The sequence below is a fragment of the Microcaecilia unicolor genome, chromosome 3 (assembly GCF_901765095.1).
Source record: "Microcaecilia unicolor chromosome 3, aMicUni1.1, whole genome shotgun sequence".
NCBI lineage: Eukaryota > Metazoa > Chordata > Amphibia > Gymnophiona > Siphonopidae > Microcaecilia > Microcaecilia unicolor.
Genome location: NC_044033.1, coordinates 2303309 through 2327491, shown reverse-complemented (window position 1 = coordinate 2327491; position 24183 = coordinate 2303309). Strand labels below are relative to the sequence as shown.

General features: G+C 48.2%; 1 protein-coding gene across 2 annotated transcripts in view; it reads right to left on the bottom strand.

The window, feature by feature from the left end:
- The window catches only part of SRF (serum response factor), a 157211-nt gene that overhangs the window by 67133 nt on the left and 65895 nt on the right, over positions 1–24183 (bottom strand). The window contains exons 3-4 of one of the 2 annotated variants that reach the window (XM_030195700.1): positions 14016–14274; positions 12261–12440 (exon numbers count right to left, since the gene is read on the bottom strand). In XM_030195700.1, coding sequence (XP_030051560.1) covers positions 12261–12440; positions 14016–14274 — 439 coding nt within the window. The remainder of the gene's footprint in view (positions 1–12260; positions 12441–14015; positions 14275–24183) is intronic. The other variant, XM_030195701.1, reaches the window with a different exon arrangement.

The following is a 24183-nucleotide window of genomic DNA, read 5'->3' as shown; positions in this document are numbered from 1 at the left end:
AGTAGCAATAACTGTTAGAATATCCCTTTTTTTTCTCAACTTAGCCCTCTCAATAGCCAGGCCGTAAGACCAAAACGGGAGGGATCTACCATAACCACCGGACCCTGATGTAACAGGCCCGACAGGAGAGGTAAGCGAAACGGAGCTGTCACCAACATTCGCCTGACATCCGCATACCACGGGCGACGCGGCCAATCTGGATCCACCAGAATCCCCAGCCTGCGGTGCCAGTGAATACGAAGAACCTGCCCAATTAAGGGCCAAGGAGGAAACACGTAAAGAAGACCCAAAGGCCACGGTTGAGAGAGGGCATCCTTCCCTGCAGAACGAGGATCTCTCCTTCTGCTGAAAAAAAGTGATCGACCTTGGCGTTTGACCCTGACGCCATGAGATCTACTTGCGGAGTGCCCCATTTGGCACAAATCTGAAGAAAAACTTGCCCTGCCAGTTCCCATTCTGCTGGGTCTACCTGATGTCTGCTGAGGAAATCGGCCTGCATGTTGTTTTGACTGGCAAAATGGGCTGCAGACAACAGCACCAGGTGGCGCTAAGCCCAGTCGAGAATGACTGCCGCCTCTTTTGCAAGTGCACTCCTCTGAGTGCCTCCTGCCGTCGTGTTGTCTGAAAGAACCCGGACCGACTGACCCTCCAGAATCCTGCTGAAGGGAAGAAGGGCTTGGTACATCGCTCTCAGCTCCAAGCGATTTATGGACCACTTCGCTTTCTGTGGTCGTCCACAGACCCTGAGCACAGTGGTCGAGGCAATGAGCCCCCCAACCTGTTAAGCTGGCATCTGTAATCACTAGCTGCCAAAGAGGGAGTGCCAGCGGCATCCCCCGACGCAACTTGTTGCTGGAAAGCCACCAAGCCATGCTGCGCTTGGCTGCAGGGAGCCACAGAAGTCTGCATTGGTACTCCAGAGAGATCGGGGACCACAAAGTCAGCAGGGAAAGCTGTAGGGGCTGCATATGCGCTCTTGCCCAGGGAACCACCTACAGGGTGGCAGTCATGAACCCAAGAAGCTGGACATAATCCCAAGCCCGAGGTCAAAACACCTGCAAAAGCAGCCAACTCTACTCTGGATCTTGAGTCGCCTGCTGTCGGGAAGAAATACCAAACCCAATGCAGTGTCGAAACAAACCCCCCAAATATGACTTTTGGAGAAATTGACCACCCAGCCCAGAACCTGAAGAGCAATAACTCTGGCCGTCACAAGTCGGCTCTCTCTCTCCAAATCTGCCTGGATGAGCCAATTGTCGACATGAGAGAGAAGGTGTCAGAGTTCATCCCTGAGGAAAGCGGCCACCACTACCATCACCTTGGAAAAAGTGCAGGGAGCTGAGGCCAGACCAAACGGCAAAGCGTGAAACTGAAAATGCTGGCCTAAAACTGCAAATCGCAGAAACCGCTGATGCGGAGGCCAAATCGGGATATGCAAATACACCTCCTTGAGGTCCAGCGAGGTGAGGAACTCTCCTGGCTGCACCACCGCAATGACTGAACGCAAGATTTCCGTACGAAAATGTCGCACCCTGAGGGCCTCGTTGACCCTGCGCCAAGTCGAGGATCAGTCTGAAAGTTTCGCCTTTCCGAGGCACCACAAAATAAATTGAGTAGCCACCACAGAAGCGCTCGTTGAGATGCACAGGAACCACCGCTCCGAGATCCAGCAGAGACCGTAACATATCTCTGACTGCTGCCTGTTTGACAACAGTGCTGCAGCGGGACTCCAAAAAGACGTCTTCAGCCGGTTGCAAACTCTATCCGATACCTGTCTCTGATCAAATCTAGAACCCATTGGTCTGACGTAACTTTGGCCCACTCCTCGAGAAAAAAGGGACAAACAACCCCCTTACAGATGGAACCGAAGAGTGGACCGGCACTCCATCATTGCGCCGTACGTCCCTGCACTCCTTGCCGCTGACCGGACGCTGTAGAATGTCTGTCCGAACGAAAGGAATTTTTCTGCTGAAAACGGGAACGTTGCGAAAAACCCAAAGACCGCCCAGGGCAGTATCTCCAGGCCTCTCGAAAGCGAGGTCTAGAAGAGGAGGAAGGGAAAGAGGCGCTTTTGGCAGAAGGCCTCGGCCTATCCTCTGGAAGACACTGGGATTTAGAATCCCCAAGATCTTTAACAATCTTCTCCAAATCCTCCCCAAATAAAAGATTGCCCCAAAAGGGCAACCTCACCAGATGCTGCTTCAAGGCCTTATCAGCCGCCCAATGACAAAGCCAAAGGAGCCATCGAGCTGCCACCGCCAAAGACATCTGCTTATCAGATGCTCTGACTAAATCATAAAGAGCATCAGCCAAGAAGGCCAAAGCCGACTCCATTCGAGGCATGACCTCAGAAAGAGGAATCTAGTACAATCAATGGTGCTCAGTCACCTAGACTACTGCAACGCGCTATATGCCGGCTGCAAAGAGCAAATAATCAAGAAACTTCAAACAGCCCAGAACACTGCAGCTTAACTCCTATTTGGTAAAACAAAATATGAAAGTGCGAAACCTCTACGAGAAAAACTGCATTGGCTCCCATTTAAAGAACGCATCACGTTCAAAATATGCTGCCTAGTCCACAAAATCATTCACGGAGAAGCACCAGCCTACGTCAGACCTGATAGACCTACCACCCAGAAATGCCAAAAGATCATCCCACACAGTCCTCAATCTACACTTCCCTAACTGCACAGGTCTAAAATACAAACTAATGCATGCGTCAAACTTTACCTACTTGAGCACACAGTTATGGAATGCACTACCGCGCAACTTAAAAACGATTGACGAACTAATGAATTTCCCCAAACTGAAGACATCTCTCTTTAACAAGGCATACCACAAAGATCAACCAATGTGAACATACACAACTCCTCCCCATATATTTAGCATTGTCTTATAATATCTGATTGTTATACTACTATTATGTTTCTTCTTCATCATGTTGCCCAATGATATTTCTGTAACACTAAATGTCTATTTTCTAATGTAATTCCACTATTCATGATGTATTGTAAGCCACATTGAGCCTGCAAAGAGGTGGGAAAATGTGGGATACAAATGCAATAAATAAATAAATAAACCCTCCGAGGGCTGCTTGACCGCCTGCTGAAGCCATGACACAGAAGCACAGGCTGCATAAGAACTGCAAATAGCAGCCCGCAGAGCTAGGACTGAGACCTCAAAAGAACGTTTCAAGGAGTACTCCAGACGCCGGTCTTGCATATCCCTCAAGGCGACCCCTCCCTCCACAGGGAGAGTAGTCTTCTTAGTAACCGCAGTGACCAGCGAGTTCACCTTAGGCAGCTCAAAAAGAGACAACTGGGTAAAGGTGAGACATTGCTCTGGCTACTTTTATAGTGCCACTGAGCCAAAATAAGCTCTGGGAAAGCCGAGAAAGCTTTCTAGTACTGGTCATCTTAGGAATAAAAGAAGCAGCCATAGCCACCTCAGGATCTTCAATACTGAGAGTCTGCAAAGCATCAGAAATGAGAGACGGGAGTTCCGTCGCGGTGGAAAATACGGACTGTCTTAGGGTCATCTAATTCCTGTGGCAAAATACTATCGTTCTCCAGATCTTCAATCCGCAAGGGCCTGCCAGACCCCTCAGACTCCCCAAAAAAAGAATGGGGAGGAGAATGAGGTGGCAGGGAGGCTACCTTAGGTAGAGAAGAAATGCGCCTACGCTTAGCATCAGCAGCGAGCACAAGGGCAGAGGACATCAGGAGGCCAGCAGAAACCGGGGCCTCCCGAAAACCCCCCAGCCTGCAAAGAAATGTCAGAGGACTCAGGCAGGGCTCTCTATAAAAGAAACGCCCTATGCAATAATAAAACTCAGGGGAGAAGAACTCACCCTGACCGTCAGTCCCTGAACCCAAGGCAGAAACAGCACGAGCGTCCCTCGAAAGATCGGGAGCCATCCCAGGCGTCCCCCTGCACTCACTATTATCTGCTACAGTCAGGCGCGTATCACCTGGTGCTTCCAAAATGGCGCCCGCGCCAAAATCTCTACCAGACACGGCTGCCATGCTAACTGGATCCGAAGCATCCAGGCAGTTTGCGCTGCACAGTCCTACCGCGGTCCTGCGTTTGCCGTTTCAGCCGCCATCACCCCCGAAAACAAAATGGCGGTGCTGCGCAAAAAAAAAAAATAAACGTACCCCGCTCTGCAGCAGTAACAAAGGGAACCCTCCCAGGAAGAGCCAAGCACCACTAGCCACACAGTAACACACCCAATCACACAGAGCTCGGGTCAGGCTGCAGCGTCTTACCAAACAGGAAGAAAGCCTCAGAAAAGCTGCTTGCTCTTTTTATTTTTAACTGTGAGGAAAGTTGGAGGCAGACAGCAAACAGAACAGAAGCTGGGAGGATCGAAGAAATGGAGTAAGGCAGGGACCTGGAAACCAAGTATGCCCTCAAAGTGGGCACCACTAGCCTCACACCCCCTGCTCAACTGGCCAAAGCAAAGGAGCCTTCCCAAGTCAGAAATCCAGGAGTTGGAAGGAACCCGTACACAACCTGCTGGAGACAGATATACTGAAGATGGAAGGAGCTGGACGTCCAGGGTCACTGCCTTCTTTCAGTGTTCTCTATCTCCACCTGCTGGTAGACAGATACAACCCATCAGTTTCTGGATTCATCTGCTGTTAAGGAAGTTATTGACTTTTCATTTCATCATCTGATCATTCTGCGAGTCACCGTCACTGTTTTGGTTTTGTCTTCACAACTGCAAAGGTTTTGGTTCTTCTGTATTGCCGTCCAATTCTATTTGGACCATTGCACATTAACCTGTATATTTTTATCATTGTAAATAGCCTTGTAGGCTTCAAAAGATGTTGCCCTTCAATGTCATGACAAACCCCAGGTGCCAGTTTGCCATGGAGACTGTAATCAGATCTAATACCTAGATTTTGCAGCCTGAATACATGGGCAGCTCCGTTGCAGCTGCAGAAAGTAGACAGTATCAGCAGTCTGCCCTCTAGGCTTTCACCCCCCACCAAAGTGCCCCCAAAGCACATGCACATTTGCAAGAATCCTCCCCCCCTCCTATCCCAGGCTCTGGCTCATTGCTGATCATAAGCAGAAGAAAAGAAGGGTAAATTAGGCCTTACCTGCTAATTTGCTTTCCTTTAGTCCCTCCGGACCGGCCCAGAATGTGACTGATGGGTTGTGCATGCCTTCCAGCAGGTGGAGACTGAGAAAAAACTGACTCTAGCGAGCCAATAAGAGCCCTTGCCAGCCAGAGAAAGATCCAGTAATAGAGTACCAAAGCAGAAGAAAAGAAGTACCTAACCTGTGCATCCAAAAAACCTGAGCAGCCACCGGCACATTGCCAACAAAGGGTGAGTGCCTGAAAGCATATCGCTTTACTGTTTCCTTTATCGTTTTTTTTTTTTTTTTTTTTTATAGAATTAAACTAGCAACACAGCTCCAAAAAAAGAACTCAACTTTGAAAAACACAAATATCTGAAGGGAGGGATCTGGGCCGGTCCGGAGGGACTAAAGGAAAGCAAATTAGCAGGTAAGGCCTAATTTACCCTTCCTTAGCATCCCTCCGGACTGGCCCAGAATGTGACTGATGGGAAGGAACAAAGCAGTGAAATTATGGGAAGGACCCCAACAGCCCCGCCGACAACACTCGCGCCCCGAAATCCACCAAGCGACGACTGAGAATGTCCAAACGATAGTGCTTAGAAAAAGAATGCAAGGACGACCAGGTCGCCGCCCTGCAAATGTCCTCCGGAGGAACCAGACAACGTTCTGCCCACGAAGCTGCCTGACCTCTTGTAGAATGAGCCTTGACATGGTCAGGAACAGTTTTCCCAGAAATAAGATAGGCAGAAGCAATCATTTCCTTAAGCCAATGAGAAATCGTGGGTTTAGAGGCCATGAGCCCCTTACGCGCCCCGCCAATCAAAAGAAACAAGCGATCAGATCGCCGAAAGGCCTCCGTAGATTTAATATAGTGCTTCAACACTCGCTTGACATCCAAACACTTCAAACTCCTCTGTTCCTGCGAGCCAGAAAAAGAACCTAAGACAGGCAAAACAACTGGCTGAGAAACATGAAACCGAGACACCACCTTGGGAAGAAAGAAAAGCTACACGATTGGGACAGAACTCCAAAAAAGGAGATCTACACGACAAAGCCTGCAACTCCGAAACTCGCCTGGCCGACGCAACGGCCACCAAAAACACTGTCTTCAGAGTTAAATCCTTTAAAGGACACGACGACAAAGGTTCAAAAGGAGGCTTAGTAAGAACCGAGAGCACCAAATTCAAATCCCACAAAGGAAACGCACATTGCGATGGGGGACGAAGAAGATTAACTCCTTTGAGAAAATGCACCACATCTGGATGAGTAGCTAACGACTTCCCTTGGATAGAACCACGGAAACATGACAAAGCCACAATCTGCACTTTAAGGGAAGACAACGCCAGACCTTTGTCAAACCCTCACTGCAAAAAATCCAAAATCTGCGACACCGAAGCCACAAAAGGCGAGAGAGAATACTCCGAACACCAATCCTCAAAGATCCTCCAAGTACGCACATAATTCAAAGTGGAACACCGACGGGAACGCAGCATAGTAGCAATAACCTGAGCCGAATAACCTTTCTTCACTAACCTAGCCCTCTCAAGAGCCAAGTCGTAAGACAGAATCGACCCGGATCTGGATGAGCGACCGGACCCTGGAACAAAAGATCTGGAGTGACCGGAATCCTACTACTACTACTATTTAGCATTTCTATAGCGCTACAAGGTGTATGCAGCGTTGCACAAACAAGGGAAGAGCCACCAGAAGACGTCGAAGGTCGGCATACCATGGCCTCAGAGGCCAATCCAGCGCCACCAGAATGAGACGACCCTTGTAAGCCTCTACCTTCTGCAACAGACACCCTTATTAGAGGCCAAGGAGGAAATGCATACACTAGCCCATCCGGCCAGGATTGAAGAAGAGCGTCTACCCCGTGCACTTTGGGATCCCTGCGACGACTGTAGAACAGAGGAAGCTTTGCATTGGCTGCGGACGCAAACAGATCCATCTTGGGAGCTCCCCAACGATCTAACAACAGACGAAACACCTCTTCACTTAACGGCCACTCTCCGGGATCGAGCAGGTGACGACTGAGAAAATCTGCCTGAACATTGAGAGTTCCTGTTACATGTGCCGCTGACAGAGCCACCAGATTTACTTCCGCCCACTGCAGAAGCAGCGACGCTTCCCGCTCCAACGGGAGACTCCTCATCCCCCCTTGCCGATTGATAAATGACACCGCCGTGGCATTGTCCGACATTACACGCACTTCCTGCCCCCTCAGCAGGTGACAAAACTTTTGGAGCGCTAGACGGATGGCCATGGTTTCCAACAGATTGATTGAACACCTGGTCTCTGGAAGAGACCAGAGACCTTGAGCAACCTGCCCCTGACAGTGAGCACCCCAGCCTTGAAGACTGGCATCCGTCGTTACTACAATCCAGCTGGGCTGCTCCAGAGGCGAACCCTTGGTTAAATTGGCTCTCCGAAGCCACCATCGCAGACTGGCCCTGACTTGCAATGAAAGTGGTAGCTGGTGATAAAGCGACCCGGTCTGGGACGACCACCTGGAGAGAAGGGACCGCTGCAAAGGCCGCATGTGAGCCCTGGCCCAAGGCACCGTCTCTATTGTTGCCGCCATCAAACCCAGAATCAGAAGATAATCTCTTGCCGTCGGACTGGACGTCTGTAAAAAGATTCGAATCTGAGCTTGCAACTTGAGCACGCGAGCTGGCGGAAGAAACACACGACCGAGCTTCGTATCGAAGAGGACTCCCAGATACTCTAAGGACTGAGACGGCTGAAGATGACTCTTTTGCATATTGACTACCCAACCGAGGGATTGTAAGAACTCGACTACCCGAGCCTTCACCTGAACACTCTCGTGGAATGACTTTGCCCGAATCAACCAATCGTCAAAGGGTGGACTAAAACACCTTCTGTTCTGAGAGCTGCCACCACCACCATTACCATGATCTTGGTAAACGTGCGAGCAGACGTAGCGAGGCTGAAGGGAAGGGCCCGAAACTGAAAATGACAGCCTAGAATCGCGAAACGAAGAAACCTCTGATGTGCCGGACGAATTGGAATGTGAAAGTAGGCTTCGGTAAGATCTAAAGAAGTCAGAAACTCTCCAGCCTGCACCGCAACAATGACAGATCAAAGAGTTTCCATCCGGAAAGAGGGTACCTTGAGAGCCCGATTGACTGCCTTGAGATCTAAAATCGTCCGGAAAGACTAGTCTTTCTTGGGCGAGAAAATAGATGGAGTAACGGCCCTGACCCCTCTCCGCCGAAGACACCAGACAAATCGCTTGAAGATCTAGAAGCTTGCGCAGAGTGAGGCGAACAGCGCCGGCCTTGACGCGAGACCGACAAGGCGACTGAAGGAAAGCATCTGACAAGGAACGAGCAAACTCTAATGCGTACCCGTCTCGAATAACCTCTAGAACTCACTGATCTGAGGTAATTTGGGCCCACCTCTCTTGAAATTGCGCCAACCGAGCGCCTACTTGGACCAGAGGCTGGGCCCGCACACCTTCATTGCTGAGAATTGGAAGAGGAGGAAAAGGAACCCCCTGTCCCCCAACCTCCACGATAGGACTGAGTTCTTTGGGCAAACCTAGACCGAGGGCCTTGGAAACCTCTGGTTGGTCGAAAACAACGAACATCACGCCCTCTGCCATGAGTGGAGAAATAACCGCAACCAGAACCTCTAGGCCGATCCTCCGGTAACCTCGGAACTTTAGCGTCACCCAGGCTATTCACCAGTTTGTCCAACTCATCCCCAAACAAAAAGGAGCCCTTAAAGGGAAATTTACTGTTTGGACTTAGACGCCGCATCCGCTGACCAACCCCGAAGCCAAAGAGTACGGCGAGCCGCCACTGAGAAAGCCATAGACTTTGAAGAGGCCCGAAGCAAATCATACAAAGCATCCGCCAAAAAAGCAGAAGCCATCTCCAGCTTAGCCACATCAAGATCAGTGGCCGAAAGATCATCCGAAGAACGGTCTAAAACCCGCTCAGACCACCGGAAACTCGCTCGCGCCACCAAGGAACCACAGATGGCGGCCTGCACTGCCAGAGCCAAAACATCAAAAACATTCTTTAACAGGGTTTCAATCCTGCGATCCTGGGAGTCCCGCAGAGCCGTGCCACCATCTACCGGCACTGTGTTTCGCTTAGTCACCACAGAGACCACAGCATCCACCACCGGAGACCCTAAAAGCTGTTTATCCAACTCGGGCACAGGGTAAAGTCTGCCCATGGCTTTAGCCAGCCGAAAACCAGAATCCGGATGCTCCCACTGAGCCTGGATAATATCCCGTATGTCCTGATGCATGGGAAAGGACTTGCCGGCTCTGCGAATTCCCTTTATCAGCATATCCACCTTTCTAGGCTCCACCACAGAACTATCCTGCTCGTCAAAACGGAGCGTAGAGGAAACCTGAGAGATAAGCTCCTGAAGGTCATCCTTATGAAATATCCTGACCACCGAAGGATCCTCTCCTAAGGGAAGGGAATCACCCTCATCTACTGCCTGGCTAAAATCCTCAGAAAAAATTTCCTCAGGGAAGCCTGACTCCTCTGCTAAAACCGGGAGCTCTTGATCAGAATCAAAGGAGTCGTCCTGCTCTGCCTGTAAGGACTGCCTGACTCTCTTTAAAGGTACAGCAGAGCCTTCCAGTGAACTCCTTGCTGGAGGTTCAGCAGGAGCTGACTGATGTAATAAAAATGCCTGATACATTTGAAGAACAAACTGCGGAGGAAATCCAGCAGCCCCGCGGCAACAATGAGGTTGAGGCCTGCTGCAGAGAAGGCAGAGAGGCCCTAGGTGCATCAGGCCCAGCAACATCCAAAATGGCGGACGTTCCCGCCAAAATCGGTAACGAAGGAGCGGGAGACGCGACCACCACATGGGAACCCGAATCGCCCCCCCCCCCCCCGATAGTACCAACGTCGGCGATTTCGCCGGTCCTGCACCCTGCTCCTCAAAAATCTCGTCCGCTGTACAAAATTTGCAGACGCCGCTTGAACCGAGGCCCCGACGCTGACAAACGGAGCAGCGCCGCAAGCGCTCCGACATCGCAAACAGCTGATCACAAAAACAAACAACAGCCCCCGAAAACGAAAGTAAACGTTACTCAGGCAAAATTACCAATGGAGCTGCCCTGCTTGCTCAAATAAAATCACACACAGCACTGCTGAGAATCACGGAGGCCAAAGCCTGGATACTTTTTTTTTTTTAACTCAGACTTTTAAAGAGTAGCTGCTTCTCCCTGCCTCTACAGATCTCCCCACGAGGAGCTGGAGGAAAATCACAGGAGTCAGCCTGTTCCAGACAACAGACTGCTACTTAAAGCATTCCAACATCAATCTCATGCTTTCTTATCAGGGAGGAATAGGGGGGAGGGACTCGACCAACAGAGTGTAGCACCCCCGGGGCAAAGAGAGAGACCCCCCACGGACCTCAGCCCCAAATAAGCAGGTTTTGTTTTTTTGTTTTTTTAAACCAAATGCACAGGAGAAACAACCTTTTAAGAAAAAAAAGACAATAGAGAAAAGAAAATGAATGAGACTGAAGGACTCACCACCTTCCACCTGCTGGAGACTGAGATTACTGGATCTTTCTCTGGCTGGCAAGGGCTCTTATTGGCTCGCTACAGTCACAGTTTTTCCTCAGTCTCCACCTGCTGGAAGGCGTGCACAACCCATCAGTCACATTCTGGGCCGGTCCGGAGGGACGCTAAGGAACAGTGGCTTTCAGGCTACAGCCACCTCTTCTTCTGCTCAGTGTAGAAAGCAAAATTTGATCCACAGAGCTCAGCACCAAAGAGGCAGTGAAGGAGCACACAGGTGCACAACCACTCTCCCCTTCTTCTGCTTGTGATCAGTGCTGGGATGGGGCTGCAGGAAAGAGCTGGGTCTCTGTGACCTGCAGATGGGGGATGCGATACCAAGGCTGCTAAGTGTGTGGGGGGAGGGGGGCTAAGTGGTTATAGAGAGACTTTAGGCTGCTGCTACTGGGGGAAGGTGGCCAATAGAGAACAGCTAAAGCTACATATTCTGGGTGAAGATGGGTAGGTGCACCCCTACCCATCCCTAACCACTGCAGCATTAGCCTCTTCCCACTGCTCCAGCAGCTGCAGCCTAAAGCCTCTTTGTTGCCAGATAGGCTGCAGGTGGAGAGGAAGGAGAACACTGTACATCACATTATGAATGGGCACTTTATAAATGTGCATAAAAAAAATTCCAATCATTCCAAGTCTGACTCCTAAATCCTAAGAAAATTTAGTGAGGTTTGCCAAAGAATATCTGTAACCCCTCTCCTCTTCTATCACAACTGAAGATTTATGTATGAAATGAACAGATACTAATAAGTAGTAATAGTCACAAAGTTGCGCTCCAATCCAAATCAGGGGTTTCTCAACCCAGTCCTAGAGAAAAAGAGTCAGCCAATCAGGTTTTAAGGATGCTCATAATGAATATGCATGAGACAGATTTGCATACAATGGAGGCAGTGCATATAAGTTTATCCCACACACCCGTGGGTATCTTAAAAACCAGACTAGCTTGGTGTGTCCTGAGGAATGAGCTGAGAAACCCTTAATCTATCTCACATCAGTATATTACATGATATTTACCAGGTGCTCCTACATTGACCATGTTTGCAACTATTCCATGACAAGTAGAAAAATCCTGGAAGAGAATCCTGTGACTGTTCATAGCTTTTCTCCTAGGGAATAAAGTGTGTGACAGACCTGTGGTTGTACAGTGTCCTAACAGTACAGAAATTCAAATTAAAATAAAAATAGTCAAACTACTAAAAAATACAGCATATCTTAACAAAAGGCAACTCACCAGTCTGGCTTCTACAGCTGCAATTTTATTTTAACTAACAAGATCACTTGAGAGCCGATTGTAGGCTCTGGTTTCTGATTCAAAAAGTCATGTTATGTAACTAGACCAAAATACGTTATTTGTATCTTTTGCCACCCTAGCATAAAGTATGACATGACTATAGCAATATTACGGGAGAGATCAACCACGAAGCGTGGAGAATACTCAATCCCTACAGATGGCGTACAGGCAACACAAAAAGTTGGGTAGGTAGGCTCATCCAAAAAACACGAGGGAGACGCCGAGATCCCTGTATGTGAAGTTTATTAAAAGATTACACCAATATGACACATCCAAAGTTACACAAAGCGTCAGAAGAGCGCTGACCTGTCAGAGAAACAATCTGCCCTCCAGCCGTGGCAGGGAATCGGAAGACTGTCTGCTGTCCCTGTTGCATCTGTCCAGCCATAGCTGTCACTGTGGGGCCCTGCTGGCTGGAAATGGCCAGTGAGTGTGGCTGTAACTGAGTGATGGGAATGGTGGGGGTCCCAGGAGGCAGCGGGGTACCTGCCAAGAGGAGGAAAAACAAAGTCTTCATCAAGACCACCTCTTTTTACCTCCTCCATCATCACCAACAACACTACACACCATCTCGGGCCTGAGCAGGTCTTTTCACCCAAGAGGCAATGAAAGGGATGAACTACTGTCCTCAGACTAAATCCACACAGTAAGAGGGCTTGCAAAGTAACCAAGAACGTATCCAATAACTTATCCTGTTGAGACAGCAGGTCACCAACAGAATCACCATATCTCTAGTGTATTTTTTCTTTGAATGTGGTTTTCCTGCCACCACCACAACTCAACTACAACCATTTATCCTAATGTTGGCCTTGCTAGCAGCATACCATGGCTGCTATAACTATAGACTCTGCACTGCAACGTAATATTCCTATGTAGAACAGTCCCAAGAATGAGATGCTTAATAGTTAAGTCCAGGGCTTTTGTTTTAACTTCACTGAATGCATTAATGAACTATGTAAACTAGAAAAGGAAAGAATTTATTAAATTCATCTCAAGAAAGCACATCTGACATTTGTTCAATGACATACTACTTGTGACCTCAATTATTTTTCCAAACAACTTCCCAGGAGAACATTTCTAGAAACCATTCATTCCTTTCATACACCCTTCCTATACAATATTTAACCACAGCACTGTAGTTACATTCTTTTTGCAACACATAATTCCATACACCACTACCATATGCTCATACTCCACCTTCCTTTATCCCAGCAACAAGCATTCACACAAGATTTTTTTTGCTTAAGAATCTCGTATCTCAGTATCACATCTAAGTTTAAATTCATTTTTGATATATCACCAATTGGTAGCCTCCTCAGCTGCTTACAATCAATCATACTAAGAGCAAAAGAGGAGAAACCCGAAAAGTCACACTGATATAAAGGGAAAATATGCTAGTATGACATAGTTATACCCCTAAAGGGTACAGAAGACAAACTTCACACTTAGCAGCAAAACACAAGGAACAGTGGAGGTGACGCACACACAAACCAATGGTGCTCAAAAAATGTTATTAATATCTTCTAAACGACTTGACACGGGCTGTGCTTCAGCTAAATGGCCTGCATCAGAAGTCTGTGTCGTTACAGTGGCTTCACTGGTATTCTACGAGGTTGCACGCTTGTGATTTAAAGTTCATGGTACAAAATTTAGCAGAGCTTTGCTGGATTATTTTTTGCTAAGGACATATGCCATAGCAAATGCTATTTTAAGACACTTTCAGACTCCTGATGCAGGCCATTGAGCCAAAACATGGTCTGTGTTGAGTCGTTTAGAAGATAGCTCTACCCCTTCCACAGGGGTGTTAATCTCAGTAATATATCTTCCTGTACAGCCACTTACCCTAGTACCGCCATACATTTAACTCTTCATTTGACTTAACACATTACAAATACACTCTAATCAACACCTATTCTACAGACCTCCTTACCTTATGTCTGCTCCAACAATTCTTCTTATCCCAATATCACACACGCATGGATTTCTTGGTACTACTGTAAGAATTTTAGGTCTCCTTTGCACCATAGTCAATGTGGTCTTCTTTCCAGTTTTCTCACTCACCTGACATTAAGGTGAAGCCCGTGGGTAGCTGCATGAGCCCCCCAGATGCAACTGTGCCACTGCCTGCTGTCTTCAAAACTGTCCCATTGGCACTGGTGATGGTGTTGGGGCTGCAACTTGCTGACACTGGTGAAAGGTAGTTGGTAACGGGAAAGGAAGGGCCACTGCTAACTTGCATTGAAGAGGAAGTAGTGGGGGCAGTTTGAACAGTAGATGTCCCAGGCAAGTTGGAAACTGTGAACGACGGCTTCAACGAGTCCTGCCAAGGAAAAAAAGAAATACTAATTCTCTCTTTCAAAAGACAGTACAATATCTTTACAGCTTTGAACTACAGACCAGATCTCTCCAGACTGGTTCTTTTCCATTCCACAGATTTTTACAGTACCACCTATAGGGATGTAAAATTTCCTAGAAATTTTAAATTGAAGGGAGGAAAATGTGAAAATTGGAAAATAATTGTACTTGAATGGCAATACTTTGAAGAGTATATACATGCTTTTATGAAATATTTTTAACTGTTATGAAATCCAATTGCAAAAACACAGGAGCGTTTCTTTAGGACTGGGGAAGGGTGAATGCTGTCCCTATTTATATAAAGTGGTAATTAGGGTGGGGGAAGGGAGGGGGCTGGAAGTCACAGGTCTGTTAGTACAACTTCAATGCTGGAGAAAGAAATTACTAGGCAGACTTAAGTGAAACATTTTGAATATGGCTATCTATAGGATCTGAGGTTGCATGAGAGTACTAGAGAAGTTTATGTCATATGAATCAGATTGTATGACCAGTAAATTAAATCAAAAGGGCATACTCTAGATGTGGTCTACCTGGATTTCAGCAAAGGTTTTGATATAGTTTTGTATAGGAGTTTCATAAATAAACTGAGGTTGAGAGAGCATCAAGGTGAAGAAAAAGATTACAAACAGACATCAGGGTAACAATGAATGCACTAATTCACTCTGAGGAAAGATAATTGTTTCAAGGATTCACTCATGGGCCAATCTTGTTCCTTCTATGAGATATACATTTTTTCCTCTTAAATCCCTCCAAATGTCTTTTTGCGGATGATGCTATGATCTGCAAACATGCCCAAAGGAATAGATGGAACAGAAAGTAATTAAGGGGGCCTGAAGATTAACCAACACGTGTTTCAAGTTTATTGAAAATTTACTCTCACACCCAACAGAACAGCCATCTGGGCAGCTTAGAATCTAAAAAAAAAAAATGGGGGCAAGAACAACGGAGACAGACACGAAGCAATAAATAAGTAGGAACTACAATGTAAAGAGGAAAAAAGAGGGAAGGAAAGAACAAAGGGAGGGGATAGTTTTTGACAGGTGTATATGGCCTCATTAGAATCTTTAGGTTTCAAACAACAACAACAAAAAAACAATACCAAAGTTGTCATTTTATGTGTAGAAATCCAAAGGCATACTACATAATCAGGGTGATATCCTGAAGTTCACAAAGCAAGGTAGGGAAACAGTACAAATAAGCTAAAGCCAGAGGGATGCTAGGACAGGATGTTTAGTCTAACTAGTTAACTTTCCTTTCTTTGAATCCTCCTAGACCAGTCCATATGGGAAAATTAGGTTCTTACCTTGGTAATTTTCTTTCCTTTAGTCACAGCAAATGAATCCATTACGAATGGGTTGTGTCCACCTACCAGTAGGGGGAGATAGAGAACACTGAAAACCATAGTGCCTCTAGGACAGCTAGCTCCATCTGCCTCTCAGTACTTTAAACCTTCCAAAGCAGCGTTAAACCGCAAAGTAGTATAACATGACCTTTCCTCACAGCGAACGAACGCCCCAGAACAGGAGCAACAACACAAAGGAGGGACGAACTCAACCTCCAGTAGTAGAACAGAAATCCTGAAGACTGTTTTCCAACTTCTCCCAATGAGAGAACATGTCTGCAGGAAAAACTGAACACAAAACAGAGTCAATCAAGGAGGGATCATGGATTCATCTGCTTTGACTAAAGGAAAGAAAATTACCAAGGTAAGAACCTAAATTTCCCTTCCTTGTCATCAGCAGCAGATGAATACATTACAACTGGGATGTATCAAAGCAATCCCTAGATAGGGCGGGAACAAGCCACACCACGCGCAAGCACTTGTGCTCCAAAAAGCGCGTCCCTCCAGCCAGCCACATCCAGCCTGTAATGACGGGCAAAAGAGAGCTTAGAAGCCCAAGTAGCTGCACTACATATCTCTTGAAGAGAGTGCTCCCGTCTCAGCCCAAGAGGAAGAAATCGCTCTTGTGGAATGTGCCTTAAAGGCGTCAGGCGGAGGCCGGCCAAATAGCAGATATGCAGAAAAAAATGGCTTCCTTAAGCCAACGGGCTATATAGTGGCTTTAGATGCTGGAGACCCTCTGCGAGGACCTGACAACAATACAAAAAGGTGATCAGAGGTCCTGAAAGCATTTGACATCTGCAGATACTGCAACAGAGCCCTGTGCACATCCAGAAGGTGCAACTGCCCAAAAGATTCCGGAAATTCCTCCCTAGTAAAGGAGGGCAGAAAAATAGGCTGGTTTAGGTGAAACGCTGAAACCACCTTAGGCAGGAAGGAAGGCACAGTACGTACCATTACTCCGGACTCTGAGAATTGCAGAAATGGATCTTGACAGGACAGCGCCTGGAGCTCAGACACCCATCTCGCCGATGTAATGGCCACCAAAGGGTGTCTTTAGAGTCACATCCTTCTCTGAAGCTCACCTCAGCGGCTCGAAGGGTGAACACTGAAGAGCCTTTAATACTAGCCCCAGGTTCCAAGCCGGACAAGGGGCCTGCACGGGAGGCCGGAGCCGAAGCACCCCTCTAAGAAACCGTGCCAGCGACCTTCCCCCGAAAACATGCCAAGGCTCCCACTTGAACACGCAGGGAATTATAGGCCAAGCCTTTTTGTGCACCATCCTGCAAAAAGTCAAGTATCAACGAGACAAAAGCCTGCATGGGTGTGATCGCTTTAGAAAGACACCAAGCCTCAAACTGGTGCCAGATCTGCGCATAGGCAACGGAAGTGGAACGCTTGCAGACCTGCGCATAGGCAACGGAAGTGGAACGCTTGCAGACCTGCAAGAGAGTGGAGATGACCTTGTTAGAATAGCCCTTGTCTCTCGATTGCACCCTCTCAATAGCCATGCCATAAGACCAAAGCGGCAGGGATCCTCCATGGTCACCTGACCCTGCATCAACAGGTTCGGTACCAGAGGCAAAGGAAGGGGAGCCTCCACCAGCATCCGCCGGAGGTCCGCATACCACGGCCGTCTGGGCCAATCCGGGGCAATGAGGATCACCACTCCTTGATGCAGCCAAATTCGCAGGAGGAGTCACCCTATTAAGGGCCAAGGAGGGAACACATACAGGAGGCCCGGGTTGAGCCAAGGCATCCAACCCTACCGAGCGAGGATCTCTCCGTCTGCGGAAAAAGGACGGGACTTTAATATTTGTGCTTGAGGCCATAAGATCCGCTACGGGCGTTCCCCATTTGGCACAGATCTGAAGGAACACTTCGTCTGCCAGATCCCACTCCGCAAGGTCGATTTGATACCTGCTTAGAAAGTCAGCTTGCACATTGCTCTGACCTGCTATGTGAGCTGCTAACAGAAGCTGCAGATGTAGCTCGGCCCAGTGGCATATCTGAGCGGCCTCTGCGGCCAGTGTCTGACACTGAGTGCCGCCTTGTCGATTTATGTAGGCCACTGCTGTCGTGTTGTCCAACAGAACTCTGACAGCCAGTCCCTCCAGAGTCACGTGAAAGGCCAGAAGAGCCTGGAATATTGCTCTCAGTTCCAAGCGATTGATGGATCACCCCGGTTCCTCAGGTGTCCACAGACCCTGGGCATAGGTTCCCTGGTAATGTGCTCCCCACCCTTCAGGCTGGCATCCGTTACCACCAGGCACCAATCGGGAAGTGCTGGCGGCATTCCTCACCGCAGCATGCTGTCTGAGAGCCACCACTCCATACTGAGACGGGCCTCAGGGAGCCACGTGAGTCTGCGCTGATAATCCTGGGACATAGGAGACCATCGTTGAAGCAGGGCAATCTGCAGAGGTCTCATGAGCGCTCTCGCCCATGGCACCACTTCCAAGGTGGCCGACATCGACCCCAACAGCTGGACAAAGTCCCAAGCTCGCGGGCGAGGCATCCTCAGGAGCAGACAGACCTGATTCTGAAGCTTGCACCGCCTTTGGTCGGGTAGAAAGACAAACCCCGAGGCCGTGTCGAACTGGACCTCCAAATATTCTAGAGATTGAGAGGGGGTCAGGTGACTTTTGGGTATATTGACGACCCAGCCCAGAGATTGCAGTACTGAGACCACTCTGGCTGTTACATGACGACTCTTCCGCAAAGTCCGCTCTGATAAGCCAGTCGTCGAGGTATAGGTGAACCCGGATACCCTCTCGCCTGAGAAAAGCAGCTACTACCACCATTACCTTTGAAAAGGTTCGGGGAGCTGTGGCGAGGCCAAAAGGCAAGGCCCGAAACTGGAAATGATTTCCCAACACCGCAAGCCGGAGGAACCGTTGGTGCGGGAGCCATATAGGAATGTGCAAGCAAGCTTCTTTTAGGTCCAGAGACGTGAGGAATTCTCCTGGCTGTACCGCCGCAATGACGGAGTGCAGGGTTTCCATGTGAAAATGCTGCACTCTTATTGACTCGTTGACTTTCTTGAATGTGAAAATGGGCCGAAAAGACCCGCCTTTTCGCGGCACCACAAAATAAATGGAGTAACGACCGCAGCCGTGTTCGGCAGGAGGCACAGGGATCACCGCTCCAAGGTGCAACAAGACTTGTAAGGTCTCCTCTACCGCCGCCCGTTTGACAGCAGTACCGCATCGGAACTCCACAAACACGTCTCTCACCGGGGCACCAAATTCCAATCAGTAGCCTTCTCTGATCAGGTCCAGGACCCACTGATCTGAGGTAATCTTGGTCCACTCCTTGAGCTGTAAAGGAGGAGTGGTCCGGCGTCCCATCATTGTGGAGGACGGTCCTGAACTCCAGGCGTTGAGCCTGCCGCTGCGGAGCGTTTGTCCGAGCGAAAGGAGTTCCTCTGCTGAAAACGAGCACGTTGAGTAAACTCTGCAGAGCGCCCCGGGCGATACCTTTGAGCTTCACGGAAGCGAGGTCTGGAGGAGGAGGGAACCACTTGTCCCTTGGAAGAAGGCCGCGGCCTATCCTCAGGTAACCGCTGGGGTTTAGCATCCCCCAGGTCTTTAATCTTCTCCAACTCCTCTCCAAATAACAGAAGGCCCCGAAAGGGCAACTTCACCAGCCTTTGCTTAGAGGTCATGTCAGCCGCCCACTGCCGTAGCCATAGAAGGCGGCGGGCGGACACTGCCACAAACATCTGTTTCGCCGAAGCTCTGACCAGATCATAGAGGACGTCAGCTAAAAATGACAAGGCCGACTCCATGCACGGTGCAACCTCAGCGAGGGACTCCGCACCATCCACGGGCTGTTCCACTGCCTGTTGTAACCAAGAGAGGCAGGCTCGAGCAGCATAAGAACTGCAAACAGACGCCCTTAAGGCTAGGCCCGAAATCTCAAAGGGCAGTTTTAGCGCTGATTCCAGCCGCCGGTCCTGAATGTCCTTCAGGGCGACCCCTCCCTCTACTGGGAGGGTGGTCTTTTTGTCACCGCCTTGACTAAGGCATCCACTTTAGGCATCCCAAAACAGGCCAAGTGCTCCTCACTCAGAGGGTAAAGATGACCCATCGCCCTGGCCACTTTCAAGGGCCCCTCGGGGTCAGCCCATTGAGCAGAAATAAGCTCTTGGATGGAGTCATGCAAAGGAAAGGCACGAGCAGGCTTCTTAGTACTCGCCATCCTCGGATTGCCATAGGAGGCCTCGCCTTGAACAGGGTCATCAATAGAGAGGGCCTGTAAGGCATCAGAGATAAGTGCAGGCAGCTCATCACGGTGGAAAATCCGAACCGCAGTGGGATCATCCAGATCCAGTGGCAAACCAGCTCCTTCCTCTGGCTCTTCAGACCACGAAGGCCTGCCAGATCCCTCAGAGAGTCCCTACAGCCCGACCACGGGGGGGGGGGGGGGGGGGGCCACTCGTCGACGGGGATTTTTAGCAGTCTATGCTTAGCGTGCATCCAACGCTCAGGGGCATCCACGTCTGGCATCAGCCCCTGGCCATCATCAGTCGGAGGGGAACCAGTTACCAACGCAGTGTAAGACACCTGCGGCAGAGCTCTTTTCAGCATGAAGGCTTTATGTAAAATAAGCTCAAACTCGGGGGAGGAAACACTCACCCTGACCTCCCGTCTCCGAATTAGGAGCCACAGGGAACGGAGCTCCTCTGGTAGCCTCGGCCTGAAGCGCCCCTCTGCTCTCAGACTCCTCCGCAACCGCAGGGGTCAAGCCATGCGGCGCTTCCAAGATGGCGCCAACTCCATCGAGCAGGAAAAATCATCGCTCGCCATGCTCGTACTGGCTCTACTGTCTAAACAGCACGTTTTACAGAGCCCCGCTGCTGATCTGCACTTGCCACAACAGGAACAGCGCTTAACTCCCTCAGCAGCCATCGCCGAAAAACAGCGGAATAAAAGTCAAAATGGCGCCTTCACGCCAAAATCACCCCGATCGGAACGCCGTCCGTGGGCCCTCCCCGGAGGAGCTGAGTACCGCTCTTACCTCAAAGGACCGAGTCCACAAGCTCCGGTCACGCTGCAGTCAGGAAAAGCCTCAGAAACAGCAGTGCTGAAAAGTGCTTTTTTTTTTTTTTTTTTTTTTTTTTTTAACGCTGTGAGGAAAGTTGGAGGCAAACAGCTACAGAAGCACTCCGGAGGCAGAAGAGGGTGGGAAAGGCAGGGAAAGGGCGAACCTATATGCCTGCATCCACACAGGGGGGAAGGGTAAGGCAGGGAAAGGGCGAACCTATGTGCCTTTAAAGTGGGCTCCACTTAGCCACAACACCCCTGCTACAACAGGCAAAAAGCACAGGAGCCACCCCAGGCAGAATCTTCAAGGAGCTGAACAAACTGCGTCCAACCCTGCTGAGAGATAGAGAAATACTGAGAGGCAGATGGAGCTAGCCGTCCTAGAGGCACTATGGTTTTCAGTGTTCTCTATCTCCCCCTGCTGGTAGGTGGGCACAACCCATTCGTAATGGATTTATCTGCTGCTGATGACAAGGAAGCACTGGTTTAATCCACCTTACCAGCAGATGGAGGCAGAGGACCACAACTTTTTGTCATCAATACAACTGTAAGTAGTGCAGTTAGTGAGGCTATTATATTTAGCTCTAATGCCCAAGACATCCTTTTGGTTAGGATTGCATGCAAGTGCACAACAATATATGATAAAGACAGTATGCTTGCTTTGCTCTACTTAAAACTCAAGGCCACAGTGAGAACAGCCTCACCCACAAGTATGGTGTCCCTTGACTTGGACAATGAGGCAGTGGGTGGTGATGATGCTAGAGTGGTAGAAAACTGGACCCTAAGAGCTGGAATTATAGAACACTTCACAGAATTCTTATGACATTAGATCTCTGAGGGATATTATAGCCAAACCTGAAGACTTCCACAGCCACTACAGAGCTAGGAGCATTTGTAGAAGAAAGAGGAGGCTGGAGGAGGAATTGAAGACCATTAGAGTGGCAAAGGAAAACTGGATTGTCAGAAACTGTACAAAATTAATGACACTGGAAACAGAACAGGCATGAACCTGCATTTCTGGGGTGGTGTGGCAGGGAAAAATCCAAAAGGTCCCAAAACAGAGGCCAAGGTACATCTACTACTATTTCTATTAATCATTTCTATAGCGCTACTAGACATATGCAGTGCTGTACACATTATATGCCGGTACTCTCTCTGTCCCTAGAGGGCTCACAAACTAAGTCTTTGTACCTGGGGCAATGGAGGGTTAAATGACTTGCCCAAGATCACAAGGAGCTGCAGTGGGAATTGAACCCAGGTTGCCAGGATCAAAGCCCGTTGCATTAACCATTAGGCTACTCCTCCAATGCCATATGTAAGGTTCTGCTGGAGGGGAGATGAAGCTGAACAAACCAGATCACAACTGCAAACAGACAGCACATTGTGCATTGGCTACACCCCACACCCCCAGCAAGCAGCCGAGAGGGACTGAGGTATATCTTCCAAAGTTCTTCAAATCTCCTGGACCCATGGCCTGGTTACATAAAATGAGACCCAGATGCATATTTTTCAAGATCATTCTGCTTTCACACAAGCGAGAGGAGGGAAATGAAACCAGTAACATTTCTTCTGAAAGAAAAGATTCAATATTGCTAGTCCCTGTCCTTTCAGCTCACCTTAAAAATGTAAGTGTTGCCATACTGGGAGAGACCAAAGATCTATCAAGCCCTGTATCCTGTTTCCAACAGTGGCCAATCCAGGTTACACGTACCTGGCTGGCAACATCCCAAAACAGTTCAATACATTTTATGCTGCTTATCCTAGAAATAAGCAATGGGTTTTCCCCAAATCCATCTTAATAGTTGCTTATGGACTTTTTTTTTTAAAGAAGTTATCTAAATGTTTTTAAACCCTACTAAGCTGCTTTTACTATTTTCTCTGGCAACAAATACCAGCGTTTAATTAGATGTAAAGTGAAGACATATTTTCTCCACTTTTGTTTTAAATGTACTACTTTCCAGTGTGCCCCCTAGTCCTAGTATTTTTGGAAAGAGTAAACCAGCGATTCACGTCAACCCATGCCACTCATTTTATAGACCTCTATCATTCTTCTTAGTCGTCTCTTCTCCAAACTGAACCACCTTAGCTACTTTTGCCTTTCCTCATTAGGAAGTCCCATTCCCTTTATCATTTTAGTCACCCTTCTCTGTACCATTTCTAATTCCACTACATCTCTGAGATGCAGTGACCAGAATTGCACATAGTATTTCAGGTGTGGATGCACCATGGCACGATACAAAGGCATTATAACATTCTCATTTTTGTTTTCCATTCCCTTCCTAATAATACCTAACATTCTATTTGCTTTCTTAGACATCACTGCACACTGAGCAGAGGGTTTCATGGTGAAAAAAAAACCTAACAGAAGCCCGGAGTGTAATTAAACTCTGGAATTCGCTGCCAGAGAATGTGGTATAGGCGGTTAACTTAGTGGAGTTTAAAAAAGGTTTGGATGGCTTCCTAAAGGAAAAAAGACTATAGACCATTATTAAACTGGACTTGGGGAAAATATTTCTGGGATAAGCAGCATAAAATGTTTTGTATGTTTTTTGGGATCTTGCCAGGTATCTGTGACCTGGATTGGCCACTGTTGGAAACAGGATGCTGGGCCTGATGGACCTTTGGTCTTTCCCAGTATGGCAATACTTATGTACCATTTCCAAACAACTACACTATCTCAACAAATGGACTTTCAACTGGTGGAAGAGAATTATAGATAAATACAAGCACCTACAGAAGAAGAGCAGCTCAGACTGAAGCCTGCATGGAAGAGCAGGATGATTTGTCTTCACACCTGTCATGGATTTATTACCTTGAGCTCCTTAAAATTAGACATCTGCAATGACACCTTTCATACTGTCTCAATAGCAGTGATTTTTGAGAAGTATGTTGATGGTCTTTTTTTTGGCCCTTATGGATTAGAACTGGTGAATTCTATGAATTTGGGACGATCACTAGCCCACATTAATTTAACTAGCATATAGAAAATGCAGCACAATAAAGAAACAAACAGTAGGAAAGAGTAAACTGAGGACCTGTGTAAATTAGATGGCTTTTGTCATGCTCTAGCAGTAATCGGACATTTATTTATTTATATCTGGGTATAGTAGCTCAAGGTGAGTTACATTCAGGTACACTGGATATTTCTCTGTCCCAGGAGGGCTCACAATCTAAGTTTGTACCTGAGGCAATGGAGGGTTAAGTGACTTGCCCAAGATGACAAGGAGCAACAGTGGGATTTGAACCGGCCACCCGTGGAATGCAAGACCGGTGCTCTAACCATTAGGCCACTCCTATAATGCTCTATTGTTGCTGCATGCTTTCACAATTGAGCACATTTTTTCTAGCAATATTAAATTCCATACCACAACTAGAAATTCTAGATCATGTGTTCAAGTGTTTCAGAATGCACATAGCACTCCACTGCTCCATTACCACCACTATTGGTCCACCATGGAATTGCTGTGATTGCCCTCCCTTCCCC